This window comes from Cryptomeria japonica, chromosome 2, assembly GCF_030272615.1.
Source record: "Cryptomeria japonica chromosome 2, Sugi_1.0, whole genome shotgun sequence".
In the NCBI taxonomy this organism is placed as follows: domain Eukaryota; kingdom Viridiplantae; phylum Streptophyta; class Pinopsida; order Cupressales; family Cupressaceae; genus Cryptomeria; species Cryptomeria japonica.
The window spans coordinates 564,557,060-564,584,522 of record NC_081406.1 but is presented as its reverse complement, the minus strand read 5'-3'; the positions used below and the strand labels follow the sequence as shown (position 1 = coordinate 564,584,522).

The following is a 27,463-nucleotide window of genomic DNA, read 5'->3' as shown; positions in this document are numbered from 1 at the left end:
GCACATAACTTGAATTCCTTTACTTGGAATCGGGTCGTCAAGACCCGATCACAAGTAACATAGTGCACAATGGGAAAGATCTCAACCTCACACATATGCAATCAGTTCTTAAGAATCCGACTTTGAGATACAATATTTCAGACAAATGGGAATGCAAAGCTTATAATGCACTTTAGAAAGGAGAGCGAACTTGAGTCCAAGCATGAGAAACCCGCCATTGCATTTGTAAAGAGAAATCCACTTAACCAAGAAACTTGACTAGGAATAAGCAATGAATCTTGGGAATGAACTCCTCAAAAACTCTTATAGTCGATTTGAGAAGGAAGACTCCTCGCTGCAATCTCTTCACACATAAATGCAAAACCATTCCTCCAAGGAAATCGAGCTCAAAGAGTCAGGTGCAAAAGCTCTTGAATTCCTTAAACAAGAACTTGTAGTCGGGTTCTAAACCTCTGACTACAAGTAAAATGGAAACTACTTTACTTGCATAAAGAATAACTTGCTATCGGGTTTAAGACTGTCATGTCCCTCCCTTGATCGTTATATATATACTAAATGAAGCAATTATTATTATTAACTAATATAATGATTATTTGAAATTTATTTATTTATTAGATATTATTATTTAATTGATATTTTTACTAATAATAATATTTTTTAAATATTCAAATAAAAAAAAAGAAGAATTAATATTATATTATAAACATAATTTAAGTATTCTTAATTGTAAATACAATTCATATATTTAAAATAATAAATATATAATTGTGAAAATTAGGGATGATAACTGACCAATATAATTGTTGAGCGCATTCATTATGGTGAAATATGTAACATCGTAAGGGAACAATACAATATATTACGATAATACTGAGAAGAACAAATTGACCAAGTCTAAAGAAGTTGTCAAATACAAATAAACACCATAATCACAAAGGGTATAAATTATTAATACTTCGTAAAGAAGCCAAAATATCATACATGTTAAGGGAGGTGCTTAAGATCAATCTCCCCAAATCCGTTAAGGGAATGGAGCATGTTTATCGAAAATGATGGTACATATCCAAGTTATTGAAACGTCTATAATCCAGTCATCACATCATTGGGAAAGGAATAGAACGATCAATAAGTCATCATCGATTAATGATAAAGATTAGCGACTGTATCTATAAGACTAATTGAGTAGAACTAAATAGATATCCATCAAGGAATATCGACTAAGGATGAAATAACAAATGTAGTAGAATTATTAGTTAAGACTTCATATAAATTCTTAAACGTAAAGAGACACCATTCGTATATTATTTGGAAATGCGCTTCATAACTAAGAAGTAATAAATAAGTTTTCTTACTTTATAAACTACACTTGGTTTTAAGAAGCTGCCCGATTAAGAAATAAGGATGCTTAATGAATAGAAGAGATTTACATGGAAGGGTGTGACTGAAGAAGGATACCGTTCAATAAAGTATTAAAGGAGAACACTAAAAGGAAGATCATATAGAAGGGAGGGAGATGGAAAAACAGATTGTGAATCAAGAGCAGATTGAAAAGAGGAATATATATATAATGGGAGAGCCATCGATCATATTAGAACTATTAAGTTTCAGGTGGTAGCATCCTTGACCGTGATGGTATACATGGGAATGTATGTTTTATATATATGAAGTTTGATAATGTTTCTATGCAGAATTTAATATTAATAGAAATATTAACAGAGTGCAATATAAGGATACCCAATAACATGACAGTGGCAGACCAGATCTGACATGCGTCAGATCTGTCTGCCATTACCAGCCAGTAAACAAATTACTAACTAGGATTGTTTTAAGTTGTAATAATATTAGTAAATTATATAAAAGGATTTAGCTGATACATAATTAATATTAGTAAATTATATAAAAGGATTTAGCTGATACATAAACAATTGGTAATATTACACTATATATATATATATATACTCAAATCAGAGTACGGGATAAAATAAGGATTGTAAATATAGATATGGATAATAATAAATATTAATATAATAATAATATTTTTAGAAATTAGTAATAATTCATATAATTAGTAATTAATAAATACGCTAAGGCTTTGTAAATGGATCTGAGCAAGATTAATTATTTATTATGATAAGATAGTAAGTACCTGATAGAGTATAGAAGGATAGAACATTATAGATTTGATTCATGCTAAGGTAGTCTTGACACTTAATCAAGTTAGTTTAAGCCATAAGTAATTTGAAATGATTAATTATGGTTAAAATAGACCAAACCCTAGTAGGGGACATTACAAAGACACTCGACTACAAGCAAAGCCATTATTAAAATATGAAGTAAAAATGCATTGGGTTCCCAACCCGAGATTACAAGTAACATAAAGTCATGTTTAAGAGCAAAGAATCCACTTGTAATCGGGTCTTAGGGACCCGATTGCAAGTAGAATGTCTAATTTGCAATCACAACAAAGAGACCCCCACTTGACTTGAAACTTGACATCTTAAACAATGAACCTACTTGTAATTGGATTTTGGAGACCCGATTGCAAGTAAGTGCATTTACTTGCAATGAGTTTACTTGTAATGACATCCAAAAGTTCCTACTCACAGTGATTGTTCTGAAACCCGAAATTGCTCAAAAACCTAGGAAAATGAAGGCAAAAATTAACCAAATTTTGGACAACGATGGCAAACACACCCCCTAATGATTTGGCATTAACAAATATGAGATTTGCACCTTGTAAAACGTGCTTTACAGACAAAAACGACACATTTTGAGTAAAAATTCATAGGGGTTGTCAATTTTGTGAAAATCCAAAAATTGGGACAACACTAGGATTCGATATGGCTGGCTATGCCTGTATTATATCTATGCAAAAAAAATTAAAAATATATACAGAATTGAAAATACAATTGATATATATGCAAAAAAAATAAAAAATATATATAGAATTGAAAATACAATTGATATATAATAATTATCACATTTGATTCTTTGATAGTATGATACTTCATCATTGATTAATGATAGTGATACTGATAATATTAATTGTCAATTGATAGTTTAAAGTTTCAATATTATGTCACATTTTATATGTCTAGGACTTCATTGTCAAGATTCAAATGAAAATCATTACAATTACAAAATTTGAAAAAATACAATAAAAAATATATATCTCGCTCTTCAATCTTCATGAAAGGATCTAGATCAAAGTCATTGTTTGGTTCAACATCATTTGAACCACAAGCTAATGGAATGCCACTCACACCAAGTGCATCATGTGTAGGAGCTTCATCATCATCTACAGTAACTTTGGCAAGTTCTACAATAGGTGCATCGAAGTTGGCACACTCAAGGGTTATATCCTATTTTTTCATTGCCCCTTCCTTGTAGTCAATTTCCTAATGTGATAGGAGATGCAAGTTGGAATATATAGACTGTGTCTTCAGCTTTTTTTGTAGCCAACCGGTTATGATTCATTGAGTGGATAAAAGAGTATGTACCTGTTGACGTGTATTTTGTACACCATCATACACAGAATAAAATACCTAAGGGTATCTTATCCTCTCTTGAATAAAGTCGCTAACTGCTGAAGATTCGCATGAAGGATCAGTTAGGATGACTTCAAGGTTCCTTTTGGTAGGGTCTCTACATGTGGACAAGCTCCAGTGGTATGATGTGATTTGCTGGAATCACAAGGGGACTTACATTTGGTGATTGAATTTCCGATCTACTTTGCTAGAACACAAGCTCTTACTAACTTAGATTTGAAAAAAAAATGAAAAAAGGATAAGGGCGAAGAGAGGATCTAATCCTAATACTAAGAATGTAGGAGCAATGACTTGATTTTTGATGAGATTCTAACTAGATCTTGTTTTGACATCAATGGAACATCTACACAAGGCTAGTGCGATCTTCTAGGGAAGCTTTATGATGTTCAAATCATCACCGCAGGCATAGATACCATCCAAGTTGATGCATATCAATGAAGAAGCGACAAATTGAAATTGAGCTTAGGCTGAATGATTCCAGTTGACTACACAAGGCAAGTCTGCAATCAACAAACTGCTAGTAGTATGGACATACGAATTCCACCATCAATCAATCACATTTCCTCCATTCATTTAATTATCTACCATCTAAGATTGAAGACTTCAACAAGAAACCATGCAAATTGCAAGAAAACGACATATTTCACCATTACTTCAATGAAAATGGAGTTTGTTTACAATCAATGGCAACAATTTCTTGCCTTGTCCTCCTATTCTACTCTCTATCTACTAACTACTTTCAACTATTTCTATACTATCCCTCTAAATCTCTAGCTATTGCTAATTCTTTCTAATCTCCTTTACAAATGAAATGTCTGGGCTTATATAGTGCCCACAATACAATTTGATGGCTTTGATCAATTCAAGATCAATGGCCAAGATTTTACAATGAAAACCCTAATTAGGGTTTGTTACAACCATTACATAACATTTAATGCTTGACCAATGATAAAATTGTATTGCTTGGACACATGTCCTCTCTGGAAAAATCGACCAATGGATAGCTGGGGTAGGTACATCGGAGTTTGTGCCACCTTCCATGAGTTAAGTACATTGAATCTGGACATGCTGAGGTGGACCACACTGACTGGAGGAGCGATGACTAGGATGCCACCTCATCTGACACTTGTAGCTTGCTAGATATTCAATTTGATGTCGTTGAGAGGCTATCTTTAATTAACTCTTGTTCTAACTCCTTTTGTCCTTGATGTGCAGGATGATGATGTACCTCGCCTTGGAACGTTGGATTGAAAGAGGTTGCCCATGTCCTTACTTGATCGTCCTGGCGAAGATCGTCCTGGCGAAGACCGTCCTGGCGAAGACCGTCCTGGATCCGGCTTGATTTTCCTTGAAGAGATCTCCATTTGATGCCTACACAACATTTCAAAATTAGTAATATGATTTAGCAATACATAGCGTAAATAAGAGAGAAAAGCTTTTAGGAAACCTCATGATAAGTCTTTAGAGTTATCATTTCCTAAAAAACAACGATTGAGCTAAGAGATTCAAAATTCAAAACTTCAAAAAATAAGGCAATGACGATCAAAATTCGAGATTAAAACAAGAGATCAATATCGCCATACCTCTTTGAGAGCTTAACTCTAAAATGCAAAATAAATAAAATTCGCCTAGGCAAAATTGAGGTAAAAAATAATCTTCAATATGATCTCCTCAAAATTGACTTTGCCACCTTTGGAGTGAACGTGATCTTCAAGTATCGCCTTAGACGTGGTCTTAAATGATCTTCAAATTTGCCCTTGACAAATCGCTCAAACAAATCCTCCAAGTCTTTAGCAAATTCGCCTTAATGTATCCTCAAGTTCGCATTTGGTGTGGTCTTCAAATTCGCACCACCCTTTGATAACTAAGCGCCACCCTTGGTTTGAATTCGCACCACCTTTGAACACACTTCGCACTATATTCGCCTCTCCTCAATTCGCATGAAGAAAGGTAAAAATGATTATGTGAAAATGAAAATTTCCACTCCCCTTATATAGCGCTTCACACCTTTTACCCACTTTGGCCGACTTGAATAAAAAAAACCATTTTTTAAATGATTTTCAATAAAATAACAAGGCCGACTTGCTTAATTGAGCGCTCCAAATCGATTTTTATATTAATTAATTAATTAATTATTAATGCCTTGCGTTTGCAAATTTCGATTTTTTAATAAAGGCAAAAATAATTAATAAAAGATAACGCCATATTAAATGCTAAATAAAAATGGATTTTCAATTTTTTAATCGATTTAGCATTTAAGGAAATTTAAATTTGTTTATTTGGCGCCAAAATTGGAAAAAGGAAGGGACGTACCTCATCGCTCTGGTCCCTTGGAGAGGGACAGGAGCGATCCATGACTTTGGTCTCGATTTTTGCATTTCTTACGTCCAACTTCTTCATCTCCACGTTGAAAATCGATCATCTTGATAGGTTCTTCGCATTTGATCATCTTGCATGTGTGCTTAAGTGTCTTTTGAGTGTACATCGCCCTGGTCCTTGTCCAAAGGACAGGAGCGATCTTCTTGTTTCCACGTCCATCTTGCATCTTTTAACTTCGATCTTTTATTATTGGCGAATAACATCCTTTGTTCGTGTCTTTTGCGCTTATTCCATTTGCTCGCATGAAGTTTTGGGCGTATTAAAGGGATCATCGCCCTTGTCCCTTGGAGAGGGACAGGAGCGATCCATGTCCTTTCCTTGACCTTGTCAACTTTAAACCTTGATCTTCGTTGTGATGTCCTTCAAACGTCGTCCTTCACCTTACCTAACTTCGCTTTGCTTTGATCTTGAAGGAACGTAAGTGTTTTGATAAGATCGCCCTGGTCCTTGTCCAAAGGACAGGAGCGATGTGAGGCTTTTACATTGTTTGGCGATGTTTGGACGTTGAAAACCCTTGCGAATTATCTTCATACGATGCCTTGGACCCTCTAAAACATTGCGAAGTCTTGTCCTTACGTAAATTTTGCACGAAATGGCCAATGCATTCAACATCGCCCTGGTCCCTTCCTGAGGGACAGGAGCGATCTAGGCTATAGGGTGCGAATTTCATCATTGCGACGGCCTTTGAATGTTTGTGCTTGCTAAAAAAAAGTCTTGAAGTGTCCCTCGCCACCTTGACTTAACTTGGATCGTTTTTGAACTTGCGTAGGAAGCAACATCATCCTTGTATCGCCCTTGTCCCTTGGAGAGGGACAGGAGCGATCCTCCTTTTGTAGCCTTTATCTCACCTTGCCAGGTTCCGAGTTTATATTCAACGAACTCGTCCTTCTTCACTCTATTCGTTCATGCCTTGACATTGTTTGTAACTTTGCAAGAAAATCAATTATATCAAAAATCGCTCTGGTCCCTTCCTGAGGGACAGGAGCGAACTAGGCATTTAGCACTGTTATGGACGTCCAAAAAATCTTCAATTTGTATTCAATGCGTCCATCTCATGTTTTCCCTTGTTTTTGAACGTAAACTTGCCTTGACATTTGCCTGGATTCTGTCTAATGAAGGAAATCGCTCTGGTCCCTCGGAGAGGGACGAGAGCTATAAGGTATTTCGCCCTGGTCCCTTGGAGAGGGACAGGAGCGATTTGGTCAATATAGGTCATTCTCCTTCGTTTTTTTTTGCATCTCAAATTATATTCATTTGGCAAAGCATCTTCCTTTGGATGTCCTCAAATCATTAAGTCTTCGAAATCTTGCAAGGACAAGACGAAATTTGAATTTGTAGCTCCGGTCCTTCACTGAGGGACAGGAGCGATTTTCCTCCTGGAGGCATTTCTGTGCTCATGAAAATCTTCAATTTATATTCAATGGAAAGATATCGCCGTTCTCCATCACTTCCAACTTGAAATTTGTCTGGACTCTGCAGGGATGATGAGATATTTGAAAATGAGCTCCCGTCCTTCACTGAGGGACAGGAGTGATTTTGCTCCTACAGGCCAAAATAACATGATTTTTCACATTTTAACACTTCACAAGGCGAAAACAAATCATTTGAGATGCCTAGGATCAAAAATAAAAAATGTCAAAATTTGGTCAAAATTACTCAATTGGACAAAATTCATGTTTCATCATCAACACTTAGACAAATTTAGACTCTGCGTCAACATTCCAATTGAAAATTAGACCATTCTGGCGAATTCATTGCATTCAAAATTTGCATTCTAGAAAAGGAAATTCAAAAAGCTCCCAAAACCGACTGGATTCAAACCAAAACCCTAAAAAAGCAAAGCGAAAACGAGCAAAAAACATGGGTCCCCATTTGCAATGGGGCGATGTGTGAAAACGTCACAACAGTACCCCAGTTCCATTCAGCTGAATAAGAACTTGCAATCAATTGAAATTGGAGAGAAAATCAATACAACTTAAAAATAAAAAATTTAAAAGAATGGTGAGTACTAGGAATGTATGGTAAAAACTAAAAAAAATGCTTACTTGTGATAGATTTTTTTTAATGGAGGTTTTGGATCATCCACAAGTTCGTCTTGCTACTTTTTATGAGAGCACAAGCCTATGTTGATACCTCTTTGGCTAAGAGCCAAGGACTGGGGTATTTATTTTGCCAAAGTCACCCAAGGGGATGAGGCACAATCTCAACTTGATCCCTTATATTATACCTTTGGGGGTTTTGAACGGCTGGCGTAATCGAGGAACATACCATCACCATCATCAATTGTGTTCAGCCAATTGAGCTACAACCCTTTGGTGTGGTAGAATGTTGATTGCAAAAGGTTGGAGGAACAAATAATCTTGCTGGTGGAGGTACCAACATGTATGAGCATCTTCCTTGTATTGGTCTTGAAGGGCACAAATACTATGATCTTGTCTTGAGATGAACCTGCCAAGCTCTTTCCTAACATTGCCCACCACTTATAGAACTGAGAAGATTCTATAGAATGCTGTCTTGTACCCATTAGCAACTTCATTATCTCTCTATGGTGTAGTTCTCTCTAGCAAAGAAAGTATCTTTGTGCTGTAATATTTGGGGGATAATGCATATGTAAGGAGATGCAAGGGTGTGCTCATTTTGTTCTAGCAATCATGAATGATTTTTTGTATCCCTAAAACATGGCTGATTTGTATTTGCAAACTTGATTATACTCATGATAGGTTTGGTAAAATTCAAGACAGTCCACATGAGCATGCCAATCATTATCCAAGATCGATGAGTTGACCTTTTGGGCCCCCTTTGAATTTGATTGCTTCCAAATACTTCATTGTTGGCTAATGACCATGGTGTCTAACGCCTTTTACACCTTCACAAGTCATCTCAAAAGTATTTTGTAGTTTCCAATTGGGTTTTAGCAACCTAATGTTGTGTAAAAACAAGTTTTTTTTAAGATTGCTGGAATCGGATAGCCGCCCCTTTAAACTGCAATGCACTCGGTAAACTTTTTTCACATGATTGGTGACGTTGGCACAACATGCTCTCTAGTATTATGGGGACTGGGGGTGAGGTTGGACCTCGTGACCTCTTGCCTACAACAGGATGCTTTAGCCAATCGAGCTAGGGGCCCTGCCCCGTGTAAAACATGATAACACATTACAATGTACAAAAATATGGTATAAAATAAATTTTAGAAAAATGAAATTTATATTCAACAACTCCAAATTTGGGAAAGTCTTGAAGATGCTTTTTGACATGTCATGGTTTTGTCACAAACATTTGAATATACTTACCCTTCCTATATAAGGTTTTTACCCACTTTATCTAAGTGCTGATTGCTTGCATGATCAAGTTAAGACTTAAGAGAGTGTATGATATATATGGTGCTAGAAAATGTGCGCATACATGCCAATCAAATCTTTTGCTGCTCTACAATTTTCTGCGTTCTCCATAATGGCTTGGATAATGTTAGCCATACCTACCATCTCTATGGAATCAACAAGATTTCGGAAATGAAATTTGCATCCTTGACCAGCCCCTCACAATCAACTGCCTTAAAAAATATTGCCCATTCGGGGCACTGCAACAACATTTATTAAAAATCATTTTTTTTCCAATCTTTCCATCCATTAGTAACAAAGGACACTCTTGTTTCAACCCATCAATCCCTAATTGGTTTTAGTGATGTTTCTACACTTTTTTCTCTTTTGTCAATAAGGTGGTGCACACCTTTTCATACCTAGGACCTATGTAACTAGAGGCTGTGGTACTGATTGCTACTACCATCTTCTGCCAATATGGTGCTCTCACCAGTTTGAAAGGAAGATCATTGGTTTAAATGCAACATGCAGTTTTTTTAATTATTTGCAATGTCTCTTGCTTCATTCTGAAATACCTTGACCGTGTGCTTCTTTTGTTGGGAGAAGGAAATGGATTTGCTTCTTGAATAAAGATCTCCAAGAATGGATGTTGGGAGGCCATTATTGAAGGAGAATTTGTTGGTGGCTTTAGTGATATATTTTTTTGCTAAAGGATGAGGTTTTAATTTTTCTCCCACTCACAACATCAACTTCTTCTTGTTCTCTAATGAATGCTATAATTTGTTCTTTTGGCTACCCCTACTTGTTTGGTCCTTGACATATTTTAATTCCTTGTCCACTCATTGCACATAAGTGAGCCTCCACTTGGTTATATGAGCTCATATATTGAATCCTACATTGATTACAATTCCAAATAAAAGCCTCAACTCCCAACCCCTTGTAGAGGAGATGCTTGATCATATTTAAATTGTTGATTTGCCGCAAGACTCACTAAACTTAAAACTAGTAGCCCTTTCAAATAAATTGCTGTTAGAAGAAATCACAAAATTTTAAATAGAAAAAACACAACCCTATAGTATGTGCAGCAGGTCATGCCTTGTTTGCACCCGTTTTAGGATCGATATTTGGATTAGTTCAGTATGAGACTAAGACTCGGGGGCATACCAAACAAGCTATATACTAGAAGGATAATATCTATAATATGCCTATCTACCACTACAATTCAAAATAGACCAAGAGACAAAAATGGTAAATTGCTATTTCTAGGAAGATCCCAAAACATGCAATACTAGATTATTACTTTTGAGCATATGTGGCACCCAACTTAGATGTGAAACCAGAAGATGAATGATACCTAAAGAAGAGTGGGCAGATAGAAGATGTTGCTATTGCACCCAAGAAGTGGTCAAGACAAAATGGCATTACATCATGGAGTGTTTGGACTTACAAGGATATTAGGATCAATAACATTGAGATGCTAAACAAGAGCACCTTGAGTAACTTGTTTAAAGAAGAAAAGATAACAAAACTTTCTTATTTTCTTATCAAGATACATAGTAGAAGATCCAAGATACAGAAGGAAAAATAAATTAAGTAGGCAAGGTGTCATCAGTCAGGCTTTTCTTTGTGGGCTTTTCATGTTTATTTGTTTTGCTGGCTATCCATGGGTCCCATAGGCTGTTTGGCCTTGTAGACATTATTGAAATCATTCATTCATTCATTCAATGGACCATCCCCACCAGCTTCCTTTATTTCACCATCCATGGCCTCAAGTTTCAACCATCAGTAATGGCTAACCTAGTCATGCAGATTAGGGCTCTTAGGATTGCTCTCATCTTCTTCTACTAGATAAATGTGGTTTTTTTTTTTCCAGCTTTGTCATCATAATAAAGACCTTGTCTAAAAGCTCCACATGGACTACCACAGGCAAGAAGAGTCAAGGGCTGCCTTGCACGCTATGAATTTTGCATAATCTAAAACCATCTGAAGACCACTCTTATATTTTGGCTTGATGAAGAAAACTGCCAATGCCCTCATTAACACCTTGCCCCTTATTTATCCCTGAAGCTTTAACACAAATTGGGTTAAGATGTCCATATGAACCCTCCATAGGTATGACCTCTACATAAAGTCCTTGCCCTAAACAATGATGATGGCTGGGAATTAATTGCATTACATTGCTTAAAAATCTTCCCAAGTCTACATTTTGTGATGAAAGTAGTGAAAGAAGTCAGTGTTTTCAACATTTTTTAACCTCACCACCTCCATTGCAATAGTTCACAAACAAACAAAAGAAGTTGGCAACATGGAGAATCCATTTGATTCCCGAAGGCCTTAGCAGCCCTTACATCCTTCCCACATGCTCCAACGGCCTTTGTTCATTCCATTTTCCATAATGTATGGCATCAAACAATTATTTTTCTTTCCTCTACTAGACATTCGTGACTTTACATTATCTTTCTATCAATTACTTTTTCCATTCCATTGTGTTTTTAAGATTGCGAAATATTTTTCTTGAAACTCCAATCCTCAATGCTATGAGAAAATATGATTTGAATCACCATCTATTGTAAATGTGGCAATATTGGCCTCTTGATATATGTTTTTGAATTCATAATCATCTAATTGATTTGGCATTCGCAATACAGCCCATAGGATGTTATTGATCCTCCAATTGACTATTCTCTTATGTTTTATTTTGTAATGATCACCATGGAATTGTCTTTGATAATGATGCACACAATCTTCTTTTTGAAAACCGTAGACAAACCCAAAACCATTGCTTTAGATTTTGGTATTTTATTTGTTCTTGGTTTTGTTTCCTTGATGTTGTGCTTGCTACCTTGCCATTTGAATCCCTAATAATCCAACCAGCCCTTAAAAGACTTGGATTAACCCTAGCAGCCCACCGAAATTCAGCTTTAGTGAATTGGATGGTGGAGCTTACCATTATTTTATTTTTTTCCTCAACTTGGGAGGATTGAGAAAGGCTTTGGGGTAAAGTGTGGGACATTTCATAGTAGACATGGAAGTGGGTTTGGTTCCTTAATATGGTTACACTCGACCATATCTAAAGTTACCATCGTGATGCTTTAAAGATTGGGGTGGGCTTTTGGTCCACGTATTGCCGTAAGTGTGGCTCTTACCTTTGGGTGTCACCATGGCCACTGCAACGAATGCCCTACTCGGTGAACTTGGGTCTATGGTGTGAAAATTTGCATTCCCCATTGATCACCCCAAACTTGTTGGGCTATTTCCAAACATAGATTCTAATATCAAGAACAACATAACTAAATGAATCATGTAAAAATACATCCCAAAATAACAATGAAGCAATTGAATCTGCCATTAGAAAACATTTAAATCATATTTTGCAAATTCAGACTTGACTTGGACTTGGCAATTAAAAAAATCTTTAAATTTCCACTCAATAGAATTATCAACATAGTCAATATCATAATAACCAAATAAGTTCACTTTTTTGGTGTAGGAATAGATAAGAGTCCAAAGAAGCAATAGTTTGCGAAAAATCCCGATTATACCCGATTAATGCTGAACCCTAGAGCCAGCTGATTTATTCCCCGAAAAAATCCCGATTCAAGAAAAAATCGTTGACCAATGGTTGACCCAATTTTCTGCAATTTTTTGCATTTAAATTGTGTTAAGGTCATTTTAAAAATCCCCCAAAATGGAAAAAAAGTGAAAAAATCATTGTAAAAACTTGCAGAACCGTTGAAAAACTCTTGAAATTACTGAGTTGCTTAGAAATAGGGCTGATTTGAGACAAAATCAAACTGAATGTGGAATCAACATTGAAACAGTTTGTTATTTTGTCCCTTAGTTTTCTTTTTGAGCTTTGAAAAGCCCTAAATAAAGGAGTGGGAGGAGCAATGGCGGTCATCAATCAAATTTGAAAGGGCCTCAATCATCCTAAATTGTGTGCTTTAAATTGTGGCTTCAATATGACTTAAGCTCTCTGCGCACCTCGCCCCATGGATTTTGTTGTGAACAAGTATATAGTTAATATTTTACACTAGATTTAAAATTAGTAGTATTATGCACTATTATAGATGGCACTTTGACGGGAAAGAACAAACCCCTATAGTTTGTAATTAATATCGAAGAAGCAATAGATACCAAAAAATTGCGATTGAATGCGATTAATCGTGAGTCAAAAAAGGGCACGATTTTTTTCCCAAAAAAAATTGGAAAAATCGGTCAACCATTTTCCACATTTTTAGGTTCATATTGCAATTAAATTGTGGGTATAATTGGCTGCAAAAATCACGATATATCAGCAACCCTAAAATCGGCGCGAAACCCACAAAAAACCCTCAAAATAGTGAAAAAACCTTGCAAATGTCTTATAAATGATGTCACACAACGTCTTCAGTGTGTTCTTGGTCGCAGAAGGGCAGATAATCGATAGAAATTAGAGGGTTTTTGAGCGACGCAATAGGCATAAATTCCAAGCATTCATCTTTATGAATGTTGTTTCTTTGTTGCATTTTACTATGATTTAGTTATTCAGCTGAAGGACCCCTTGTTTTTCTATTTTGCGCCTTATTATTTTTCTATGGTTATTTTAAAAAATTTCAATTGGCCAACAAATATCCCGCATGTTCTTGCCAAAAAACATGATAACATTCCAAGTGTTCATATTAAAGCCCAATATGGTCTAGACATTATGAACATTTTTAGTTGAAAATGGAGATTGGTTTCGACAACTTATGTGATTCATTTTGATGCTTGTACGTGATAATATTCATAACAAAACTTGTAATATTAGATATTATTTTACTTGCCATCCCTTTTGTCGTCCAATTTTGATCATTTTTGTCTTTTTTTTGCATCCAAAAACTCTAAAATGCCTCTAAAAGCATCATTTCGCTCAATACAAAGATCATTTTGCTCTCTTCACTCTCTCTTTTCTCATTTTCTCTAATATTTTTTTTTGGGGGGCATAGCCCTCGAACCCTCGCTTCCAGCCCATGAGGAAGGGTTTTTTCTCACATCTAACACCTTGTGCAACTTATCATTCCTGCTTCTCAAACCCATTAAGGTCTCCACTCCCCAACCCCCACTTAGTTAGTGGGATCTCGTACCCGTACTTGTACTGGCAACTTAGCTATTTTATAATAATTTTGTTGATTAATTGATTGACATAGCACTAAATCAATAAATGTAACCTCAAACTAGATAGTATGCCATCTCTTAAAATCATCTATTCTAGTCTATAGCTGTTCATAACATAAAAGGCATGCATAGAGATAAAGCACAAACTTTGTACTTAGTTTATAGGTTGACTTTATAGCAAAGTTCCTAGACTTGGACTCGGCTCAGACTCGGCAAGGCCAACTCAACTCGTGACTTGGCTACAACTCGGCAACGACTTGGCAATGACTCGGCAAAATCTTGAAATTATATACTTTTACAATTATATATATATGAAATTATATATCATATTCCATGACTCGGGCCGTGTCATAAAAAATCGGCAAGGTTTGCTCGGCTGCGACTCGGATAACTCGCGGCGAGTTTTGGAACTATGCTTTATAGATTCAAAAACTATATTATAATTGACATATTGGCAACTGCCACTATCTAGTTATTATTTATGCTGTTGTGATTTCTACAATTCATGGGTTGAACTCTCTATTTTATTTGCTTTGAATATCTTTATGCTATGGAAATGCCCTTAAATATATATAAAAAAGTAATTTTTGATTGTTTTTCTATAGTTTTAATGTTTTTTTTAACTAAATCCGATTTTTTCCTAATTCTAACCCAATGTTTTCAAAAAATCTTATACTTTTGGTTTGCCGATTTTTTCCCCAAAAGACTAATGCTGCTATGGATCATAAGACCATATTTAAGTGTACTTTTAAAATATACCTTAATGTTCTTTTCCCTTTTATAAGTTATCCACAGGTCTTGCATGAATCTAGATGTAATACCTATTGCATAGGCAATAACTAGGCTAAAAATATTAAGTTAAATCAAATTTTATGTAATACTAATTATTTATAGCCCTGGTCTTTTCATCGGAGTCAAATTTGATACCTACTTTAATAAGTGAAGTAGAAGGTTTGCAAATCATCATATTACAAAATTTTAAGCCATTTATGTTGTATCTAGATTGAGATACGATAATAGAGTGATGATTTTGCAGTATAGGCATTCCCAAGAAATGATGAAAGAAGCTTAGTTATTAACTTATTTCCTTAAAAGGATTGGATTTTTCTTTAATACATCATTGAGGCATGATATTTTTATAACCATAAGTACTCACAAAAAAAAATATTCTTTTTTAAGAGTAAATAATTATCTTAATGAACTTAGGAACCAAAGTGCTTTCTAATAAAATTCTTTGTAATTGGTGAGTCTGTTGGAATAAGGGATCACTGAGAGGGGGGGGGGGGGTGGGGGGGTGAATCAGGGTTCTACCAGTTAGCAATTTTTTTGATTTAACTTTAAACCACCAGAAGCATAAACATGAAACTGAGATGCAAAAACATAAAACAATCAACCACAAAATCATAACACCGGAATTTTTCCGTGGAAACCCAAATGGGAAAAACAATGGTGGGATTTGAACCCCCAATATTATTCCCCTATGGCTAGTAGCAAAACAATATTACAATATGAGGAATGCACAAGCACACTGCCTAGAGCTCACTGCTCAAATACAATCAGGGCTACAACCCCGGAAGGCTCACTGCCTTACTGATTAATTACAATGATGAATTACAACAAATGAACTCCAAAATAGCATCTACAATGCCTGGATGAGTTCCGGTTAAGTGCCAAATACATTGATTGTATCACCTTTGTTGTTTTGCTCTGTTCTCTGTCTCAGTTAGCTACCGGATCAAGAATGCGCACGTGAAACTACGCCAAAACGGATTCTCGATCACCATTCGCTCACATACAATCATACCATATTTCAAAAAGATCTCCCACACCGATCTTATATATCCGCAATCACAAAATAGATCATTTATCAAGTCGGCCTGTTAATGTAACGTGTAGTCATATCTTGGCTTGACCGGATCACCAAGGATAAATGCGGATCACCAAAACAATGATAAAATGACGTCTCTATGTCGGCTCAATCATCCCATACACAATTCATGACACCGCAATCACCGGAAAGCTTCCAGACCAAAACTACTATGTTCATCCTGAAATACTGGTTAACTAGCTACCGATTGACATCCTCTTTTGGAAATTAAGGTCCGTGATTACCAGATGGGAATCTCATGAAGAGTTGCCATCAATGACAACCCTAAACCAATAATCAACCATCAGAAGCCACTGGATGAGTGTCAATTGCCAACAGATTCATATCATTTCTAAGCTTGCTCCTTGAATAGTTTCTTAATGCAACAATCATCCATTACAAAAAGGTGTATTATACCCAAGAAGTTTAGGGAATTATGAAGTTTATATATCAAAATGCTAAATGCATGCTAAATAAATGATGTCATGTGAAAGTATAAGGACTTACACATATCCTATCGTTATAGTGTCATAATCACTAGTAAAGGCCCACATTAGAAGATGATAACATAGTCATGTCACTGTAACTGATATGTATGTACTATGTAGCAACCAAATAATATGTTAATCAAAAAACAAAAGTTCATCTAGAATCTTTCTTACTTTTTTGATAACTAGTTCTATTATTGGTAGGAACTTAACTAAAGGCAAACATTGTTTATTGTCACTCTAATTCACCCAAGAAAACTCAAATGCTAGAAAACCATGTTTTTCAATGTTTATGCTGCATTTTTGGTGCAATTTTTGCTGTGCTGGGGTACCTGTTCCACATTTTGCAAGTTGCTTGCATGGACTTGCCAAGTTTTGCTGCCACAACTCGCTGAAAAGTTTGCTCCTGACTCGTGAATTTAATCTATGAGTACTTGTTTTGAAAAGAAACCCATGATCACTCTATGACTTGTTGAGTACGTGACAAGTTTTCCAACCATGATTTAAATAATTCCATAGGTTGAATTTATATTTGACTGATGTTTAGAAATGGACCCTTCCCTCCCCTGGTGATCAATTGCAAAGGACCTTAAATTAATTGCTGCATGGAAGAAAATATCATATATAACTCTCTTTGGTCTGGCTAGGAAGCACCAAAGGTATATATTGTATTATTGGCCGCACATGCATTGTGTGCCCCTTATTCAATGCTTGCTGCCTGCCTTGTGCTATCACTCAAGAGATTCTTATGGCAGAATTTCCAAATACAATGCTATATATAGGTTTACATGGAGGTTGAGAACTTGAGAGTAAGAAACACAATGTTTATAACAAATTACGTTATATAATTTAATAACTATCAGTCCCCTTTGTCATAAAGTTCAATTTACATGGCCTTTCATGTTTTTTTACACTGGGGGTGAAAGTTTCATAACAGCAGATATGTTGGTTGTACACACTCAAATTTAAGTGCCGAGTTTTGTTTTGGCTTACTTTTTCAAGAGGAATACAATGATGCCATGATGCTCATTGATTCATGGTCTAGTGACAAAGCCATAGGGATGCTCTTAAATGTCATCTTGTCATCTGGTGTAAGTGGAATTATAAAACAACAAAAAGTTACATTCCTAGTAAACACATTTCAACAGAAAGCTTTTGAAGAATGTTTTAAGGTCTAGCCAACACAATTCTTTGGAAACACTTGAAAAGAAGATCTTTTTATGGTCAAGTGAGCATAATGCCATTTAGAGAAACCATTTCCTTCTATTGTTGAGATGATTCGTTGTTGAGTTATTTTGAGTATAATACTATACAGAGAGACTGGATTTTCCTACTGTGGGCGCAATATCTTGTTGTGTTATCATGGAAGCAATACCATGTAGAGGGATCATTTTCTTTCTGATGCAGGTGCAATAGCAACACATTCTTGTGGTGTTAAATGTCCAATACCATGGACAAATATGTTTAGGTCATGTGGTCCTATTGTAGGTGCATTACTGTTTGCTATTAAAATGCTAGAACACTGACTCGATTTGATGCCAAAAAGGACATGCATCTCAACAGTACCAACAATATTCCCACATCACTTGTTTCAAGTCATTGCTGGGAGTTGTAGCATTTCATTTTCCCCATCTTTCATTCTTCTTTCTGCAATGACTTTTGTATCACATACATATAATACCTTAAAAAAGGGGAAAAAAGAGCACAGCGAGATGAAGGATAAAAATTTGGCCGACAAGCAGAAATTGGGAATGGTGGGGAGGACAAAATGAAAAGATTAAAATCTTGGCCAAGATTGTCTTGAAATGTCTGATTTGAACAAAATGAATATTTTGATTTTTATCATATTTATCTGCATTACTCCTGTATGAGAAGCACTTAGATGATAATAAAATTTTATACTCATTTGTGTTGTTCTTTTAATTGATATTGAGGCTCTTCTATGCATCCCCTTTAACTGTTGGCACACATACGCAGGCCTGGTCATCAGGTGGGGGTTTTAAGATTCTGCCTATGTGATTTGGACCTGCATTGTCATGGGCCATGTGATCTTATCTCCAGTGGCTCCATTATCACTCTTAACACTCACAGGACTTACCTATTTGGTGTTAATAGTGTTGTATCCATAATTATTGTTGTGCACGCTGAAGATGTTGATCAGTTGAATGTTGAGTCACTTGGTTGCGGACCACAACATTAACATGTCTACCCTGGATGGGTTCTCTAGTTGACCGTTGATGATGATGCACCATCATCTGATGCTGCAGAGGTTGAGATTCATTAGTTATTTGAGCATTCAATAATACAGGATGATGTTTATGAGGATTTATCCACGTTTTATGGTGAAGATATGGCAAATGGACAAACCTCTTCTTTCTTCCACTAGTTTTGTACCTATAGCTTCCATATTCTGTAACTTACAATTTGTTTGATCCTAGTATTCTTTCTTTTTGTATATTAAATCTTGACTGATAAGAATTTGAAATTAAAACCCTTATTTCTAATGCTTTCATTCTCTGCATTCATTATCATTGCTAAAACTAAATTTTAAATGTTTCTAATTTTTACAACTCTTATAATGCAACAATATCAAATATAATTTTCTATATTTTCTTTATGGAAGTACTAGACAAATTCATTGTCCATCTTCGTACCAATGTTTCAGGTGTCTGCACCAAGTATTCCATATATGTATCCTCTCTACTCGTATACCCAAGCAAGTTCTGTTTTGCTTTCATATTAGATTTGGCTTTTGTGTAAATCCGCCTATAATGCCATCAGTAATTTGCCTGAAGTGAAAATCATAAGATTTTACATTCATTCATAACTTTGGTACTGATTTTACTATGCGATGGTTTATAGTGATGCAGGAATTTCTGACCTTGTATTCCACCCGTGGATGAATATGGCAGTGAGTACTTCTAATGGTGGGAATTTCAAGGTAGCCTATTGACTTATCATTTCTTGATATTGGAGGAAAATCAGTTTTTTATTACTGATATCTATTGTATATTGCTATTGGTACATCCCAGTTAGCAGCATTTCAATTTGGTTGCTTAAGGTTTATGCATTGCTCATTTCAGTATAGTCTGTTTTTTTCCAAATTATCATAGACTTTGCTAGTGGATATATTCCTTGTTGTGTTTCATATCATTGCAATGTATTCCTTGTTGACTTTCTTTCCTTGCATTCTCAGGTCTGGATTGAAAGTAAAAATATTTCAAGAGATCACAGTTCTGGGCAGAGTCATGGCTGGAGATGCCAATCTGTTGGATCTTATAAGTAAGTTTGTACTTATTAATTAATTTTCATTATGATTGCCTGTTATGATATCTGTTCTTCATTGTGCTATTTTAGATATCGTTATTGCAGATAAAAAATATAATGATCAAATGAAAAATGTAATGATATGCTGGTTTGGATTTTATTAAGTTAAAATGAATTGTCTTTTCTTAGGAGTTTGATGCAAGATAAAATGACTGTTCTTGGAATTTAATGCAAGTTGTCAGTTCAAATTCATCTATAGAGTAACTTGAAATGACTATTCAATTCTCATTTATAATATGCACGGATGAATGCATTTGTAATTCATTTTATCCTTTTGAAAAATGGTGATAAAAGTAATTCTATTATGGTGAAGTTACACATTCCAGTTAATATGCATGCTTCTTGTTGATACACACACTCCTGTTTCTATGAGCTATCTTAAATAAATTTTTTACTTTCAATCTTATAGCTACCCTGACCTGAGTTATAATTTGTGCTGTACAACAAACCCTCTAAAATGATTTATAGATGGATCATCTAGCTTCATGTTATTGCATTTCAAAAAGATTCCGTCCTTTAAATGGTTAATTTTTTAATAAACGGTTTGATCACTTATAGGAGGATTTCTATCTATTTAATCTGTGCCTTTAAAAAAGGGCAAGGCCATTTTCAAATTGTGCTTTGCACCAAAGCTTGCATTAACATGCAAGTTAATTTTCTCTTATTAAGATAAAAGAGATACAAAGATGAAGTATCTCAACGTTTTAGTCCTCTTGAAGAATCAAAGAGGTGTCCCACTAATGTATTGATGAAGATTAAAAGAGCAGGGCTAGTAAAACAACAGGAAATCCATTTTTTACACTTATTTGAGAAATTAAATGCTTGGGAAACATGTCAGATATATGCCAGTTATAACAGTCAAATTTCTTACCCACATCCAATTGTAGGTTCACCCTTGCAGTCTTATTGATTTACAGAGTGAACAGTTTCATTAACAACAAATTATTGATATTATCTGCTATCTACGGTACCAGCAGTGGCTCCAGGAATGTTAGAAACAACAACAAAGAAGAATACCTTCTTCTGATTGAATCTCCTTTTTTGTAATAACAGTAGTATTTCTTTCTCCTGAAAAAACTCTCTCTATTTGAGATGCTTGCTGTGCTTTGATGGGATTCACCTAGTTTGCTCAACACTTCATCTAGTTGGTGTTGCTCAATTCCACCAACTCTCCAGGCCTAATTGCATTCTAGACCTCCAAGTCCTTCTCAATCTCTTCTAGGGCTTGCTTCTTAACCATTCCAAGGTGTTTGCTTCAAGTGTTTTAGCTAGGAACCCTACCAAGTTACAATGCTTCCCATGTGCTTAATTATGGCTTTCTTGGCTTCAACTTGTCAAATTGACCTCCTACTGTTGTGAGTTGATGCAGAGGTGTGGAGGTGGCTACTAACACGTTTTGAATGCCTTTTGGGTCCATTTGAGGTTTGCAACCATTAGCTTTCTTACCGATTTCAATATTTTGCCTAGAAAAGGGCTACAAGGAATTAGCCCTATTAGGCCTCCAAAATCCGGTTTTTAGGGCTTGAGTGAAAACGGTCCAAAAGACCCCATAGCAAGTTTGGATTTTCTTCAATGACTCATCTAACCTCAAGTGATTTTTGTGGTTTTGGCTCCTTACTCCACCGTACAATATGCTAACCCCAAAATGAGGGTTTTGAAGGGTTTCTAGGCCTTCTAGCCGGCAGTGACTGGTCAAGTTGGTGTTTGGGCATCAAATGATTTTGTCAAGGCTTCTCCTTGCATTGGCAACTCTGTCCCAACTTCATGGATCCCTCCAAAAGCTTGGATGGTGGTTTGGCATTCACCCCTGCACTTTGCACATCAATTTCACCCTGTTTCCTCTGGCCGGGTTGCTCCTGGACTCGCCTAGAACAAGGTGACAGTCATATTGAAAATCATCTCCAGCACTTGTCCCTGCATATGTACACTTTACAAGTGGTTGCCCTTCATGTCCCAACAGGCCGTGATGGTAGCACGTGTGGAATTCATGGGGCAACCATTTTACATAAAACTGCTATATACAAGCCAAAACTGGCTGTGTGCAAACCAAAACAAGAAAACACTAATGTAAACTATCTGCAAAGCCTGAAATGGAACTAACAACTCTGTAACACACCAAAGAAACTCAATCCATTGCTGGATTAATGGATTCAATCCTTTTGCATTTACAAAAATGAACAAAACAAGCCAAAATGCTGCCAACTAGTCTGAAAATGAGTAGTTTCAGATTGTTGAACTTACAAAACCAAGTCTCCAACCTTGGTAACCGTGCAAGAGAGGGTTCTTATAGCATTTCCCACGTGTGGAGTCTTTCTAGGGCTTTGGACAATCCCTAACTCCATCGCTAATCAAATTAGGACAAAAGTTGTCATGACAACTTTCAAAAATTGTCATGACAACTTTTTGCAACTTTGCACTTTTTCACTTTTTGGCCTTCTCAACCTATGAGGCCTATTCTAAGTCATCACACATGACTTTTAAAACACGTCTAAGACTAATTTAACCCTCCCTAATGCCTATACCATGTTTTGACACTTTTGACCATCAAAAAAGTCAACTACCTACTCAAACCACTATTTAGCACAAAATGCAAACCTAAGAAGAATGAACTCAACCTAGGCCTACATTGACTCTAAACACTAACTCTTGGACCCTCCTGGAGTCCTTATTCACTAACTGACTTGGCTAGGGTCAGTACAAGCCAAAATTGAGAAATCACTACTAGCCTAAGTCCTAGGTGCTCCTGCACCATGCTTTCAGTCAGCAGTATCTCAGAGAGAGCAATATCTGCATCGTACTTCATACTCTTAGTTCCTAGTTTTTTTAACTTCTAGTTTCTTTTATCTATTTTAGTAGTTTCTTTTATCTATTTTAGTCTAATGTTTACGTTATCTCTTTTACCCAACTATTCTTTGTTGTTATTTTTCTTAAAATGGATGTATCTCCATCCGCTCAAGTCATGCTGCTAAGGACTGATATTTATTGGAAGTATCTCTTTCAGCTATACAGCCATGCTATGAAGGATTGATATTTCACAACCTTATTATATGTATTTATGTAATTTCAATTCCTAATGCATACAAAGGTAATGTTAATGTATGCAGACTGACATTGCTGATGGGTCAAAAAATACACCAACTTTAGTGTCTATTGCACTCTCTTGGGAATGATTTCCACAAGGCTTTGATTACCTAGTCCATCTAAGAGATAGATTTATGAGGGTGAGTGTGTGTCAACACATAACAAGCCCGTTGATATTCATTTTCTGGTTGACAGGTTAATCAGAGCAACAAATTTTATATGCAATTAAAGGTTACATTCATTTCCTGATGTAATATTAGCCATGCATGAGATTAGAAAATTTTGATGTAGATTGCAGTCTTCGAACATGAGCATTTAAGTGGATATTTAATGAAAATTCGAGATGATCAAAATAACTGAAAGATTTTCAATGTAAAATAACTGAAATGTTTTCGGCATGACTCAACAAAAGAAAAACCTACTCGAACTGCATGTTTTCAATAAAAATAAATTTTGAAAAGGGAGAGAATGGCAAGGAGAAAAAAGATAATCTGCAAAACAAATTGTAAGGGTTCTAATTGCAGAAACCAAAAAGAAACCGATCAGTTGCATGATAAGCCTTGCACAAACTATGCAACTGACGGTTAAATCATTTAATGGAAAACATTCTAGTGGTTTGATGATTTCTTAATTTTCCAGCGACCAAATTACTTGTGCAGACTAAAACTATGTTGTTTATTTCCATTTGCAGTCATAGATGCCTTAAATGACATTGCATTGCCCAGACATAACTCTCTGAATCCAAGCTCTCCAAACCCTACTAAAACATACTCTTCTGGTCTTTATAACTTATTACAGGTTAAACTCATTACAACTTCCCAGAAATAGTTACAATGCATGACTATAAGCATTAATTTCTGGTTAAATTTCCAATTATGGCATCAAATTACATGACTGTTGATCTTTCCTGACTTTACTAGAGAGAAAACTAATTAAATACTGGTTTTTTAATCCTTTACAGTCATAAGAATTGGTCTTGTAAGTACAGGGATCACCTTCTGCATTAACTGCCGTGACTGATTTTTCTTGGTAACAGCAGAGGGGCCCTTTATTGCTTCACTTAATGGGTTTTGAATTCAATACTGATGTTGGTTCATTTCTCCAGGCACTAATTTGTTCTTGGACTCCCGCTCTTTACATTTTTGGTTAACTTATTGTTCCCTTTCCAGATATCTGATACCTTTTGTTACTAAACTTGGTTCTAAACTTTTAGAAATTAGGTTATGCTTTAGCATTCAATTCGTGAATAATCCAGTCTGGTGGTCCTTTCCCAATTCCTTTGCATGTCTCACAACCTTGTTTATTACGCTTACAATCTCCCATCCATTATACACAGTGCTCTTTAATTTTCTACTAACTATGTGTGGTGTTCTTATCAGTGCAGACCCACGCATCTCCACTTCTGTTGGTCCTTTCCCAATCTCTTTGCATGTCTCACAACCTTATTTATTCCTCTTACAATCTCCCATCCATTATACACACTGCTCTTTAATTTTCTACTACTCATAATGCATGGCGTTCTTCTCACTGCAGACCCACTCATCTCCACTTTTCTTTCACTGTGTATTGACCTCCCATGTATACTCGGTGATGCTCACTCATTTTTATCCACAATCCTGCTTACAACTTTTGTTTTCTCCTGCATTACTGTTCATTTTCTGCTTTACCACACATTGTCTTCGTATGAAATATTTTGTTGGCAATTACAGTAGTTCCCTCCATTGTTACAACACTTCTTTTATGCACTTGGCATCATTATGTTTATTCTTATATTACAGACAAAAAGCTATGCTATGTGCTGCATTTTCTGCTGATGGATCTCTTTTGGCTGTCGGTGCGGGTGGTCTTGTGACATTTTGGAATCCGAAGACAAATAGTCTTGTTTTTGTAATTGGGGAATCTCTGCAGTTCACGGTAATTTTTGTCACACATTCATATTTCTTTTGGATGAAATTATGAGCAGAGCCATGTTTGGATTTAATGACTGGATTTATATGTTGCCCTTGGTTTGCTCAGTCGATCTCAGCACTATCGTTCATTCCAAAATCACAATTTCTTGTAACAGTCTCTAAGGGGTCAAGTCCACGCCTTTCTGTTTGGAATCTATCAACATTATCTATTTGGTGGTCGTATTGTATTTCAGTGGAAGGTAGCGAGCCAAACATTAATGGTAGTTTATAATTTGTTTTGAAATTTTATCTCATTAAGAATGTTGTACTGTTTTACATTTTTTAAACCAGCTGATTATTTGTGTGCAGCAATTGCCACTGATCCAAACAGACCAAATTTTGTTGTTCTGGTATCTTTACCTATTCATGTTAGAGACAAATTGAAATTGAAAGAAGATGCTGTCATTGTGTTATTTACCATGGAGGACCCCATTCCAGTTGCTGCTTGGGCTGTGAGAAAAGTAAGGATACTTGGAAGAATATTGAATCTGATCTAAATTGTTTTTAGATGATGCATCTTAGTTTCAATTCTATTTGTTCAGGGAATTGGTGGCACAGTCATCTTTATTCAAGAAAGTGCACTGTCGTGTGAAGAAAATGACATTGACAAGAGCAAACAAGCAGACAGCAGGCTTGTCTTTTTGGACAGGGACCATGCATATGTTGTTTTCAATCCATATAATAGTGATGACAACGAAGTTCAATCAGTCTCTCGATTAAGATTCTCTTCTATGGATGATCCAGGTGAGAGAACTCAGATTGATCCTACTGTTGCCATTTAATATAATGTATGGTGTCTAAAATATTACAAGTTCTGAAAGGTTTGACATATGTGGTTGTATATTTATAGAATCCTGAATTTTTGATACATTAATAAACATGCTAACAAATATTTAAGTTCAATACAGGTCTGTCAGGATACAAGACTATGTTTGGTAACATTGCTGCTCAGGAATATAATATCGATAAATCTAGCTCCCATATGGCCAACCAAAATGGTATTCGTGCTGCCACAAATCATCCTTGGGAGAGTGTATTCAATATGCCTTCGCATGTTCTTCCTCCTCTCACCAGACTGGGAACTGCATTTTTTGAGTCCCTTTTGCAGAAGAGGTCAAGCAAAGAGTCGTGACCGTTGCATTGTTTGCGATGTTTTGCCATTCAGGTTTCATATTCAACTTTTTACAATTAAATAGACCTTGAAAAAGATTGCTAACTTTAAAACAAAATAGTAAAATGGATTTGTCATTAAAGATTTGATTTTCAAGTGTATGTCTTGTCGGTAGGGTTCTAACATATGTATGTATATGTGGGTTTGATACAGGCATCTTGAAATATGCATTGCTATACTTGGCCATGGTTGTATAAACCAGCTTAAAAATTAGTATAAACCAGCTTAGAAATATGTAATCACTAGAAAAGCATGTAAAATGCTCAATATATGTTTTTGGCAACTATATGGAATTGCAATGGATATAAGTTTTTTTGTTTTAATCTCTGTAAATGAAGCTGCCGAAGGTTTGCTTGTATATTATGAAAGACAGTGCTGGTTAGTGTTCTTTTGGCGATGGGATCTTGGTTCACATAGATTTAATGCAAGGTGTCCACTAGTAACCATCATTGTTTGTTTCTTCGACTGTATTATGGGAGACGCATATGTAAGCAGTTTTCTTTGTTGCAATCTTTGCCATCAACTATGGATTATTACAGATTGTAGCAAATGACATTTTCAAAAGGTGCTTGGAGCTCATGATGTTACATTTATGTAGATCATGGAGGGTGCAAAATTTCATAAACGATCACCACCGGTTATGATCTTGGAAAGGATACTGGCTATAAGTTAAGCATTTAAAAGTTGACGGAGAATGGAAGTAGTATTTGCTTTGGCATATTCACTTGATTGCTGGACATAGCTTTATGCAGGGCAGTGCTGACATTATTATGCATACAATTTTATTTTTTCTAGCTTTTAATTGATTAATTATTTCACTTCATTGTCCGAACTATATATTTAATAAAATAGATTTATTTTTTTGAGTTACAAGGAGTCAGCAGAGTGTCATGATGCATCTTTATCAACATAGTTTTAAGAAATGAACAAATTTGTATAGATTTATTTTTTTGAGTTACAAGGAGTCAGCAGAGTGTCATGATGCATCTTTACCAACATAGTTTTAAGAAATGAACAAATTTGTATTTTTGGTTTGAAGTTTAAGCATATTTACAAATAAACAAGACTAGTGGAAAATCCATATAAGGTCTTCAAGCATTGTGCCCTAGTGTTGGGTCTTATTCTAGATACAACATATTCAGGATGGGGAGTACAAAGGGGACGATTATATAAAAATAGGGAAATTTTAAAAAATGTAAG

The 27,463-nt window shown here is 35.6% G+C and overlaps 1 protein-coding gene across 1 annotated transcript in view; it reads left to right on the top strand.

The window, feature by feature from the left end:
* LOC131051494 (uncharacterized) overlaps positions 1 to 27,086 on the top strand; it is a 98,219-nt gene extending 71,133 nt beyond the window's left edge. Inside the window, exons 10-17 of the mRNA XM_057986052.2 lie at positions 19,598 to 19,676; positions 19,932 to 20,017; positions 24,922 to 25,057; positions 25,160 to 25,292; positions 25,402 to 25,553; positions 25,635 to 25,836; positions 26,001 to 26,257; positions 26,417 to 27,086. Coding sequence (XP_057842035.2) covers positions 19,598 to 19,676; positions 19,932 to 20,017; positions 24,922 to 25,057; positions 25,160 to 25,292; positions 25,402 to 25,553; positions 25,635 to 25,836; positions 26,001 to 26,224 — 1,012 coding nt within the window. The 3' untranslated portion in view covers positions 26,225 to 26,257; positions 26,417 to 27,086. The remainder of the gene's footprint in view (positions 1 to 19,597; positions 19,677 to 19,931; positions 20,018 to 24,921; positions 25,058 to 25,159; positions 25,293 to 25,401; positions 25,554 to 25,634; positions 25,837 to 26,000; positions 26,258 to 26,416) is intronic.
* The last annotated feature ends 377 nt before the right edge of the window (positions 27,087 to 27,463 follow it).